A 12,503-nucleotide genomic window follows, 5' to 3' on the forward strand; every position below is an offset into this window, starting at 1 on the left:
GGATTGGGGACGCTTAATGTGAGTCTGGAAGGAGAGTTTAGAGTCGAGCCAAACACCTAGGTATTTATAGTTGTACACATATTCTAAGTCGGAACCGTCCAGAGTAGTGACGCTAGTCGGGCGGGCAGGTGCAGACAGCGACTGGGTGAAGAGCATGCATTTAGTTTTACTTGTATTTAAGAGGAGTTGGCGTTGTATGGCGTTGAAGCTCTTTTGGAGGTTAGTTAACACAGTCTCCATTTAAGGGCCAGATGTATACAGAATGGTATCGTCTGCGTAGAGGTGGATCAAATAATCACCAGCAGCAAGATCGACATCATTGATATATACAGAGAAAAGAGTCGGCTTGAGAATTGAACCCTGTGGCACCCCTATAGAGACTGCCAGAGGTCCGGACGACAGGCCCTCCGATTTCACACACTGAACTCTATCTGAGAAGTAGTTAGTGAACCAGGCGAGGCAATCATTAGAGAAACCAAGGCTGTTGAGTCTCCCAATAAGAATACGGTGATTGACAGTGTCGAAAGCCTTGCCCAGGTCGATGAAGACAGCTGCACAGTACTCTTATTCTCCATGGACTTTACTGTGTCCCAAAACTTTTTGGAATTAGTGCTACAGAAATTTCTGTTTGAAAAAGCTAGCCTTTGCTTTCCTAACTAACTGTGTGTATTGGTTCCTGACTTCCCTAAAAAGTTGCATATCGCGGGGACTATTCGAAGCTAGTGCGGCCACAGGATGTTTTTGTGCTGGTCAAGGGCAGTCAAGTCTGGAGTGAACCAAGGACTGTATCTGTTCTTAGTTCTACATTTTTTTCAAGGGGCATGCTTATTTAAGATGGTGAGGAAAGCACTTTTAAAGAACAAGCAGGTTTCCTTACTGAGGGCATGAGGTTAAGTTAATATCCTTCCAGGATACCCGGGCCAGGTCGATTAGAAAGGCCTGCTCGCAGAAGTGTTTCAGGGAGCGTTTGACAGTGATGAGGGGTGGTCGTTTGACCGCGGACCCATAACGGACGCAGGCAATGAGGCAGTGATCGCTGAGATCCTGATTGAAAACAGCAGTGGTGTATTTAGAGGGCAAGTTAGTCAGAATGATATCTATGAGGGTGCCCATGTTTACAGATTTGGGGTTGTACCTGGTGGGTCCTTGATCATTTGTGTGAGATTGAGGGCATCTATGTATCTTAGATTGTAGGACGGCTGGGGTGTTAAGCATATCACAATTTAGGTCACCTAGCAGTACGAACTCTGACGATAGATGGTGGGCAATCAATTCACATATGGTGTCCAGGGCACAGCTGGGAGCTGAGGGGGGTCTATAACAGGCGGCAACAGTTATTGACTTATTTCTGGAGAGATGGATCTTTAAAAGTAGAAGCTCGATCTGTAGATCTGGATAGTATGACAGAACTCTGCAGGCTATCTCTACAGTAGATTGCAATTCTATAAGAGGCTATAAGAACTGGTCGTCTAGTGTGTTGGGAACAGAGAATAAAGGGAGCAGATTTATGGGCGTGGTAGGATAGATTCAGGGCATAGTGATCAGACAAGGGTAAACCTAGGCATTGAGTGACGATGAGAGAGGTTGCATCTCTGAAGGCGCCAGTTAAGCTGGGTGCGGTCTCCGCGTGTGTGGGGGCTGGGAGCTATCTGAGACATGTTGTGCAGGACTAGAGGCTCCGCAGTAAAATAAAACAAAGAGAGCTGCCCTAAACAACAGTATACAAGGCATATTGACATTAGAGAAAGGCATAAGCAATCACAGGTGTTGATTGGGAGAGCTAAGACAACAACGGGTGAGACAACAACAGGTAAACAGCTAGGACAACAACAATGGGTATATGGCAATGAATGGGCAGAGAGGGTCAGTTAGCTGCACACAGGGGCTGAGTTTGAGGCTGGGGCAGACAGATATAAACATACCGTGTTAACGGACAGTCCAGCAGTCCCATAGGTCAAGACTTGGACAATGAAAACATACATAGACACAATTCACTTGTACAGTGCATTCAGAAAGTATTCAGACCCCTTCCCTTTTTCCACGTTTTGTTACGTTACAGCCTGTCGTTGTAATTTCCTGTATTACTAAATGAGGAGAGTTGGAAACCACACACCAGAGTTATACTTAAATTTCCTCTTTTACTAATATGAGCTTCACTATAGCCCTTTGACTCTCAGATCAATTCAGTGTCTATAATGAATTCTGAGAGTCCCTACAAAAGAATACCAAGATCTTTTATAGCCAAGATACACCCCTCTCAACTTACATGACGAACCACAGATCTTAGGAAAACTTCACAGAGGGCCTTTTACTTGAGAGAGGAGTATCCCATAGCCAGATAGCATTAGCTATAAATTATCGTTCAGTTTGGTCTCTAAGACGAGGTTCGAATCTCGTTCCTGGTACTTCATAGTACAAAAACATTACCTCATCCAATGGCATATATCAATTGTCAACAATTATATTCTCCCATCTCAAGTAAACCCCCTCTTCTCCCCACACCTGGACAAGTGAGCCTCTAGGTCATATACTATCTCAAGATAAGTGCAACATCAGAGGGGACATACAATGGTTACAGACACTGCCATACTCCTCCCCCCAATGGGAAAAGGAGGGAGTGACTGGCGTACAGACATTGTGGAGACACTTAATTGGTTCCCCATTAATCACGCCATCCCTTCACATGGTTTAAGAATAGGTAAAGACACATTCACATAAGAAGACAATGTTCCATTCTGTCCTCCTCCCCTTCTGATATTCTGCATAGCACCAGATGGTTTAACAGATACATTCACATATGAAGACAAGCCTGACCTCTCCCCTCTCTGGGCCCCAAGTGACTGAGCCCTAGCTGAGAAGGGATAAGTGCAATTGCCTACCCTATAGTCCAAAGGGAAACATTATAATAACAAGTATCTCACATAAGCATATTATGTAAATAAAACATCTTATTTATCTATGTTACCTAACTAATTCTGATTCAGCACCTAAAAGCCTCATTCTAAAATCGATTAAATAAAAAATTTTCCTCATCAATCTACACACAATAACCCATATTGACAAACAGGTTTTTAAACATGTAAAAAACATAAGTATTCAGGCCCTTTGCTATGAGGAGCTCAAAGTGCATCTTGTTTCCATTGATCATCTTTGAGATGTTTCTACAACTTGATTGGAGACCACCTGTTGTAAATTCAATTGACTGGACATGATTTGGAAAGGCACACACCTGTCTATATAAGGTCCCACATTTGACTTTGCATGTAACAAAAAAAAAACAAGCCATGAGGTCAAAGGAATTGTCCGTAGAGGTCCGAGACAGGATTGTGTCGAGACTAAGATCTGGGGCAGAGTGCCAAAATATTTCTGCAGCATTGAGGGTCCCCAAAAACACAGTGACGTCCATCATTCTTAAATGGATTAAGTTTGGAACCACCAAGAATCTTCCTCGAGCTGGCACTCGGCCAAACTGAGAAATAGGGGAGAAGGACCTTGGTCAGGGAGGTGACCAAGAACCCAATGGTCACTCTGACAGAGTTCCAGAGTTCCTCTGTGGAGATGGGAGAACCTTCCAGAAGGACAACCGTCTCTGCAGCACTCCACCAATCAGGCCAGACGGAAGCTACTCCTCAGTAAAAGGCAAATGGCAGCCCGCTTGGAGTTTGCCAAAAGGCACCTAAAGGACTCTCAGACCATGAGAAACAAGATTCTCTGGTCTGATGAAATCAAGATTGAACTCTTTGGCCTGAATGCCAAGCGTCACGTCTGGAGGAAACCTGGCACCATTCCTATGGTGAAGCATGGTGGTGGCAGCATCATGCTCGTGGAGATGTTTTTCAGCTGCAGGGACTGGGAGACTTGTCAGGATCAATGGAAAGTTGAACTGAGCAAAGTACAGAGAGATCCCTGATGAAAACCTGCTCCAGAGAGCTCAGGACCTCAGACTGGGGTGAAGGTTCCCCTTCCAACAGGACAATGACTTTAAGCACACAGCAAAGACAACGCAACAGTGGCTTCAGAACAAGTCTCTGAATGTCCTTGAGTGGCCCAGTTACTTGTTTCATTATAAAAGATGAAAAAGCAGAAATTAATCGGTGTAATTGTGTTGTTAACAAACTCTTTTCTCTTGTTTGTCTTCCCTAGGTACAGGAGTGGCTCTGTCTCAACTGCCAGATGCAGAGGGCCTTGGGCATTGACATGACCACCCCACGCTCCAAGAGCCAGCAGCAGATCCACTCTCCATCCCACCAAGCCAAACCCATAGTCCAGCCACCACCTGTTCAGCCAGCTGAGCCAGCAGCCCAGCCAAAACCCCATCCTCAGCCCCAGGCCCAGCCCCCACCACAGTCAAAACCCCACTCCCAGCCCCAGCACCAACTCTACGGTCAATCCCAGCCCTATAGTCAATCCCAGCCCCAGGCCCAGCCCTATGGTCAATCCCAGTCCCAGCCCTATGGACAATCCCAATCCCAGTCCCAGCTCTATGGTCAGTCCCAGCCCCAGTCCTTTGGCAAAACTCCGCCCCAGCCCTATGGCCAATCCCAGCCTCAGCAACAGCCCTACAACCAAACTCAGCCCCAGCCACATGGTCAATCTCAGACCTATGGCCATTCCCAGCCCCAGCCCCAGCAACAGCCCTATGGTCAATCCCAGCCCCAACAACAGCACTACAGCCAAACTCAGCCTCAGCCATATGGTCAATCCCAACCCCATCAACACCTCTACGGCCAAAGCCAACCTCAGCCCCAGCCATATGGTCAATCCCAGCCCTATGGTCAATCCCAGTCCCAGCACCAGCCTCAGGCCAAACCCCAAGCTCAGCATCAGCCACAGACCTCTCCTGGCCTACAGAGACACCCTATACCCGGCTCTGCTTCCCTGCCTGGGTCAACGACAAGCTCCCCCCAGCACATCCCATATGGCCAGAGAGGGCCTGGAGGTCCCGGCCAGCCCCGGATTCCCCATCCTGGGGCAGTCCCCCTGGTGGGCATGGCCAAGGCACCCTCCCAGCCAGACCTGGGCCGAGGCTCCCCGTTGCACCAGAGCGGCCGTCAGGCCGCCAGCGCCAGCTCGTCGCCTTCCCATCGGCCTGCCGCTCCCCAGGGGCAACCGCCCCAGGACGGCCTGACCAAACTGTTTGGCTTTGGGGCATCGCTCCTCAACCAGGCAGCCAGCACCCTGGCCTCTGTGGACCCCCTCTCAGGGACACCATCCACCCAGCCCTCCCCTGCCAGGGGTGGGCCTTCCAACAAACAACAAGGACCTCCTGGTGCCAAACCATTCCAGACAGGTGGCCCTCATGCACCCCAGATGGGTGGCCCGCAAGCACCCCAGATGAGTGGCCCTCATGCACCCCCGATGGGTGGCCCGCAAGCACCCCAGATTGGTGGCCCTCATGCACCCCCAATGGGTGGCCCGCAAGCACCCCAGATGGGTGGCCCACAAGCACCCCAAATGGGTGGCCCTCATGTACCGCAAATGGGTGGACCCCACACACCAACTCAGATTGGTGGCCCGTATGCACCACAAATGGGTGGCCCACATACATCAACTCAGAAAGCACCCCAACAGCAGCAATCACCTGTGCATCATCAGAAGGGACCACAGCAACAACAGCAACAGCAGCAGCCGGCCAGACAGGAGCCCGTTCCCAAGCCGGTGGAGCCTGAGAAGCCCAAAGTCAAATGCCCCTTGTGTAAGACGGAGCTCAACATCGGCAGCACCACTGAGCCGCCTAGCTACAACTCCTGCACCCAGTGCCACACTCAGGTCTGCAACCTATGTGGATTCAACCCCGCGCCTCACCTGGAGGTAAGCAAGACTTTCCATCTCTCTTTCTGTATGTTTCTATCTCCCTCTCTCTTTATCTCTTTATCTCTCTCTTTATCTCTCTTTATCTCTCGTTATTTCTCTCTCTCTCTCTCTCTCTCTCTCTCTCTCTCTCTCTCTCTCTCTCTCTCTCTCTCATTGGCCGTGATCCTTCACTGAGGCCCATGCTCCTGTTTGTCATTACGTTGTGAGTAATGCAGCTCGCTCAATTCTTCACAGTAATCACACCTAAAAGTGTCTTAGCAGGTTTACATCTCCACCATGTCTGCCTCGCAACAATTCAGTACTTATTAGTTTGCCTTCCCAATTGATAGAGGCAGTTCTTCCATTTTGGTGAGTGGTTCTTTCTGAATACCTGGTCAAAAGGGGAGCGTGGGGAACACAAAACTTCTGTTTTTTCTTCCATTAATTTCGTATTCAATAGAATTGTTCCATTTATTGATAATGAAACTCTCCAAAGCAGGCCCTTTTCCCCTCGCACATCTTTTTCTATAGATCAGCACACAGACCTTGAGAACACTGCATGGGCATACTAAAGATTTAACGGTGGAGTGAAGGGCTGGAGCAAGGGATGAAAGTAGATGGACAGACACAGTAGAGGAAGCTGTTGAATGGCTTAGTAAAACCATCCCCATTAGGGATGTTCAGTCTCTAGGCCTTTTGTGGTTGTACTGTACCTGCCTGGTAGGCGGCTTCTCTTTTTGATGGAGATTTTCGGGAGTAAGTCATGGCCAACGTTAGCTATACTCCTGGACCTAGAAGCATTTTTTGATGGAGATTCTCCATTGAGCTTTCTTTCTGGTCCAGGACAAGGCTTAATCTGTGTCCCGGAAACAACCTCTATATTCTATACTACTCGTTTGTGTGGTAGGCAATACAGAGGTGAAATCTCTCCTCATTGTCCTAAATACTTTAGTAAATCGTCCATAAACGGATGGTGAGGATAAGAACTAGGATTAGTTTAAATTATATTCTCTCCCTCTCTAAAGAGATCCCTCTCTAAAGAGATCCAGGTCAGAAATCCTCCTTAATGGACATTGAGGAGGCTGGGAAAAAGGTTGAGTAAATCAACATTGTGCATATTTGTAGGTTGCCAATTAAAGGCTCGGAGATGGGAGATGGGAGAAGTATTTCCCACTATAATTCAGCCCTTATGATTTAAGGAGGATCAGACTTTCATCTGTGAGTGTGACCAGAATGTAAAGTGGTGCTGTTACAGTGTACCAATCAATGGGTGTTTTTAATCCTCCACGCTGACACTGGACTCACAGCCTAGCAGAAGCAACCTAGGAGAAACCATAAAGTGGCATTTATGTCCCTGGGTTTGAATTCAGTCAAACCTACTGGCCGTGTTTTGGTGATGGATAGCTTTGTGAAATATGGGAGCCAGGGACGGCTTGTGAGATACAATTTCATCCTAAATATTACCTTGAAATAACTTCATTATTTACATTAGGATTTGTATTTCAGATTATTGAGATCATGAAATCATTACTCCTTTTGATCCAACAGTAAGTGTTGCAGATCATAGAGTTAACATGGTGCTACCCAAGGGTCTGTGGGGAATATTGTACAGTACAGTGGGTCAATGCCAGAGCCAGTATTGCATTGTATGTTCATCCCTCCAGTTAGAACTACAGATAATGGCCGGGCTATAAATAGATTCCAGAGTACAGCCTTAGTGACTGCGTGGGGGACCAAGATGCATTGAAACAAGTAATATACACCAAGAGGAATCCCAGCCCATTCAAACTGTTAGGGGCGCACAGAAAGAAAGGGGCAGAGGCGGTTTGCTGAATGTCGGCTCAATTTATGCTTCAATCAAAGGAGGGCAGGAAGCTTTCAAGAGTAGCGGGCTACTGCAGAACCTTGGGTAGGCTAGCTGTCAGTAGAAGAGAGGCCTGTCATGGCCTGCGAGCTACGCAGCACTCCTGAAAATGATGGAGAGCCAGGCTGTGGAGGAGACTCTGGAAAGAGCACGCTATAGCTGGGTCACGTGGCGTGGCGAGTCCAGAGGGAGAGCTCCTGGGGGACCACAATAACAAGGGGGAGGGAGAGAGGGTAGAGGAAGGGATGAGAAGTGAAAAGATGTGAGAGAGAGAGAGAAAGAGTAAGTGAGAGAGAGAGAGAGAGAGAGAGAGAGAGAGAGAGAGAGAGAGAGAGAGAGAGAAAGAGAGAGAGAGAGAGAGAGAGAGATAAAAATAGGGAGAGAGAGAGAGAGAGAGAGAGAGAGAGAGAGAGAGAGAGAGAGAGAGAGAGAGAGAGAGAGAGAGAAGAGAGAGAGAGAGAGAGAGAGAGAAAGAGAGAGAGAGAGAGAGAGAGAGAGAGAGAGAGAGAGTAAGTGAGAGAGAGAGAGAGAGAGAGAGAGAGAGATGCAGAGAGAGAGAGAGAGAGAGAGAGAGAGAGAGAAGAGAGAGAGAGAGAGAGAGAGAGAGAGAGAGAGAGAGAGAGAGAGAAAGAGTAAGTGAGAGAGAGAGAGAGAGAGAGAGAGAGAGAGAATACATATGACGTCCAAAGCAGAGTGTCAGGATAAACTAAAGAATGGGAGGCTGGGGGGAACCAAACAAAACCTGTTGACTGTTCTCCTACTCAGCTAGCTAGACCTTGGGAGGGCTGTGGAGGGTAGCAGCCCAAATGTCTTTTGCATTTCCTCTAGTCTGTCCAGAGTACCAGATCGGCAGTTTTCATCATTGTGACTCCTCCGTTGGTTTCATTGTGCCAGGACAGCTCAATCAAGCTCAGATAAACTATTTCAAATAGTGTTTGAACCCGGGTCTGGAAGGTAGTGAGGGTACAGTACGCTGTGCTCCTCTACATATTTAATATCTGACTATTTATAATGCACATCCTCTGAATTATTAATCAAGCACTCTTCTTCTCTCTCTGCCCCTTCTTTTTGCAGTTCCCTCAAATGCATGTCACTAAACAAAATGTGATCATTGCACTTTATCTCAACCAATGGCCAAAGTCCTGGCATCCTCCTCCATTTCATCCTGAATCCTCCCACTCCAGGATTAATAATGATATACAGATTAGAGCAGTGGGTTGTGGGCTGCTCAATGTTAAGTAGCGTTTCAGTACTGAAAATACTGTGTGGACAGAGAGAGAGAGAGAACAATAGACATAGATGGAGAGAGAGATGCAGAGAGAGAATACTAGGATTAGCTACAGGGTGTTGACATGGTCTTCACTCCATGTTTTTCAAGATTGATTTAATACATAGGGAGATTGTGAAATCCTTTGCTCATTCACTTGGGAAATAAATGTGTCTTATGCTGTGTTGTTATGAACTGACAGAAGTAGATCGCAATGTAACAAATGTTGCTAAACGTTCACCATGTGGGATTTCTCTCACTGTGGAGCTTTTCATAATTTCCCTTTCCTCACCAACATCTCTTTTCTCCTGTACCCTCTTATGAGAGTGGAAAAAAACGTCCCTCTCCTGCTCTCTCTGCGCCCCTGACAGAGCAGGATTCATTGTAAATTCATTCAGATGGGAACCTTTCTCTACCACAGAGTGGCCTTTGAGGCAGTGGAGCTCAGTGGAGCTCAGTGTGGAGCTCAGTGTAGCTCAGTGTAGCTCAGTGGGGCTCAGTGGGGCTCAGTGTAGCTCAGTAGGGCTCAGTGGGGCTCAGTGTGGCTCAGTGGAGCTCAGTGTGGAGCTCAGTGTAGCTCAGTGTAGCTCAGTGGGGCTCAGTGGTGCTCAGTGTGGCTCAGTGGGGCTCAGTGTGGCTCAGTGTGGCTCAGTGGGGCCCAGTGGGGCCAGTCGGGCTCAGTGGGGCTCAGTGGGGCTCAGTGTAGCTCAGTGGGGCTCAGTGGGGCTCAGTGTAGCTCAGTGGGGCTCAGTGGGGCTCAGTGGGGCTCAGTGTAGCTCAGTGTGGCTCAGTGTGGCTCAGTGTGGCTCAGTGGGGCTCAGTGTGGCTCAATGGAGCTCAGTGGAGCTCAGTGGGGCTCAGGGTGGCTCAGTGGAGCTGAGTGGGGCTTAGTGTGGCTCAGTGGGCTCAGTGGAACTGAGTGTAGTTCAGTGGAGCTCAGTGGAGATGTGGTTGATCCAGCACCCAGCCTTCTCCCATGCAGCCTGTAATGAAACATGAAAGGGCATGAAAGAAAATAACACAGAGGACATGGAGGATGGGACAGTGGCATCACAGCCAGCGCTGGTCATCCAGAGGGACTGGAATGATGACACACTGTGTTTCACACACACTCTTGCAGGCAGCATAAAAGCAGGCCTGCATACGCACACGCATGCATACAGTACAAGTGCACATTTATGCGCACACACACAGAGAAACACACACACACACCAACTGACTCATCAAACCTTGTAGCATACTGCCCTCTCGTTAGCAAATATGTCTGAGTCGCTCCCAATGCGACCCTTCACTTCATGCTGAAATGAGAAACATCACATTACACTGTCATTTTCATCAACTCTCAGGCAACAATAAACCTTTTAGTGCAGCACAGAGATGTGAAATGCATATTTTTTTAAAGAAGGTGTTTTATTTGTGACCGACCGGCGAGATTCGGTCTTATGTAGCAACATTTGAAATGGTGTTTTTTACATTGGATAAAAGTAGAGACTTAGAGATAGAAATGTGTATATCATACACTACAGTTGAGGAAAAATGGGAAAGTAATTCTGCTTTGGAAGTTGATAAACTTGTAACCTCACTTTTGAGAAAATTGCTCTTGAATGTTTTGGTATACCCACTGGAGAGCTCTTCTTTGTCAATACCCATTCAACATCGTTAACACCCTCTTAAGCATTAGCCACACCCATCTCTTTTTTTTTACATTTTATTTTTTAATTCTCCCCAATTGGTAGTTACAGTCTTGTCCCACAGTACGGACTCGCGAGAGGCGAAGGTCGAGAGCCATGCATCCTCCGAAGCACGACCTTGCCAAGCTGCACTGCTTCTTGACAAACTGCTCGCTTAATCCAGAAGCCAGCCGCACCAATGTGTCGGAGGAAACACTGTACAACTGGCGACCATGTCAACATGCATGGGCCCGGCCCGCCACAGGAGTCGCTAGAGCACGAAACTCTCCCCTTACCCGGACAACGCTGTGAGCCGCCTCATGGGTCTCCCTGTTGCAGCAGGCTGCGTCATAGCCTGGGATCGAACCCGGATCTGCAGTGACACCTCAAGCTTTGCGATGCAGTGCCTTAGACCGCTGCGCTACTCAGGAGGCCCCCCATCCATTTCTTTAAGGATTCACGAGGCCATGTACTAAACAACCAAATATTTCAAGACTAAAGTCTGGTTTAGACCAGGGCTGTGTTCGTGCATTTAATCTGGAGTGCCAGAGTGTGCTCTGGCATTCGTAAACTCAGAGTGTTGTCAGATTGTCCGTTTGTAAATTCAGAGCGTTTCGCTCTCAGAGTGTTCAGAGCGCGCAGTGGACGCTCTGGCCAAGGAGTATGTAACGGCGTTCATCGGAAGAAGAGGAATCGTCAGACCAAAATGCAGCGGGATACGTGTTCATCTTTATTATAAGGAACTGAACACTGAATACAAAAATAACAAAAGGAAAACCCGAAACAGTCCTGCAAGGTGAAACAAACACTAAACAGAAATACCCACACCTAAAAGTGGAAAAACAGGCTACCTAAGAATGATTCCCAATCAGAGACAACAATAGACAGCTGTCCTTGATTGAAAACCATACCCGGCCGAAACATAGAAATACAAAACCAAGACATACAAACATAGAATGCCCACCCAAATCACACCCTGACCAAACAAAAATAGAAACATACAAAGCAATCTACGGTCAGGGCGTGACAGAGTAGGGTTGATCCGAGCGTTCTGACCTAATAACCGCAGTCAACCACGCAAGCTAACTGGCTAACGTTTGCAAGCTTGCTAGCTACTTACAGGCACAAATGAGAGAACAGCTCACTCTGACCATTTTACTCGCCCTAGCTGAGCAGGTTAGGCTGTCTTTATGTTATCCAGAGCGTTGATGACTGCAACTGTGCTGCTGGCAACAATTGAATTACACTTTTTTGCCAACGTTTACTGACACCGGCCCTATTGTTGAGCATTTGTAAATTCGTCAGTTATTCTGCACTCTGGTACACTCAGACGAGAGGGCGCTGAAATCAGAGTAGATAGCCAGAATGAATTGACCAACTACACCTATCAACAGTTGTCGCAGTGACATCATTAACATTCTATTGAAATGCTTACTTGCATAGTGGAGTCTTTTGTTTAGACATGTAGCTAGCTAACTAAACAATTAACCATAATCCCAACTCATAACGTTACTACCCTGGATGAATCTGCAGTTAGCTAACCAATCAGCTAACTAGCAATGCAACTAGTGTAGCAATGCAAATGGCCCTGAGATACAAATGATATTACTTCACAGATCATACACGTAACGTTAGCGCACGTTAGTGTTAGCTAGCTAACTGTAGCTTATGTAGTTCTACTACGTGATATCTTAAAAAAAAAAAGCTGCGTTAGAAAAAGGATTACCTACACATACTGACCAGCGCATGTTATAGACAGAAGCGTGCTACATGGCAGACCATCTCTCGGCATGTCCAACCCACTCATTATCTCAGTCAATCATGGGTAGCTGGAAGGTTGCCCCCTTTTTCCGTGGCTAAACCAACTAGGCTCATAATTAAACAATTTTATTCATATCTGTTGGCATAC

At 47.4% G+C, this 12,503-nt stretch overlaps 1 protein-coding gene across 1 annotated transcript in view; it reads left to right on the plus strand.

Moving 5' to 3' along the window:
* Positions 1–12,503, plus strand: part of LOC115102191 (protein bassoon-like) — a 180,762-nt gene that overhangs the window by 78,976 nt on the left and 89,283 nt on the right. The window contains 1 exon segment of the mRNA XM_065005358.1: positions 4,144–5,811. Coding sequence (XP_064861430.1) covers positions 4,144–5,811 — 1,668 coding nt within the window.

This window comes from Oncorhynchus nerka, linkage group LG20 (assembly GCF_034236695.1).
Source record: "Oncorhynchus nerka isolate Pitt River linkage group LG20, Oner_Uvic_2.0, whole genome shotgun sequence".
Classification (NCBI taxonomy): Eukaryota; Metazoa; Chordata; class Actinopteri; order Salmoniformes; family Salmonidae; genus Oncorhynchus; species Oncorhynchus nerka.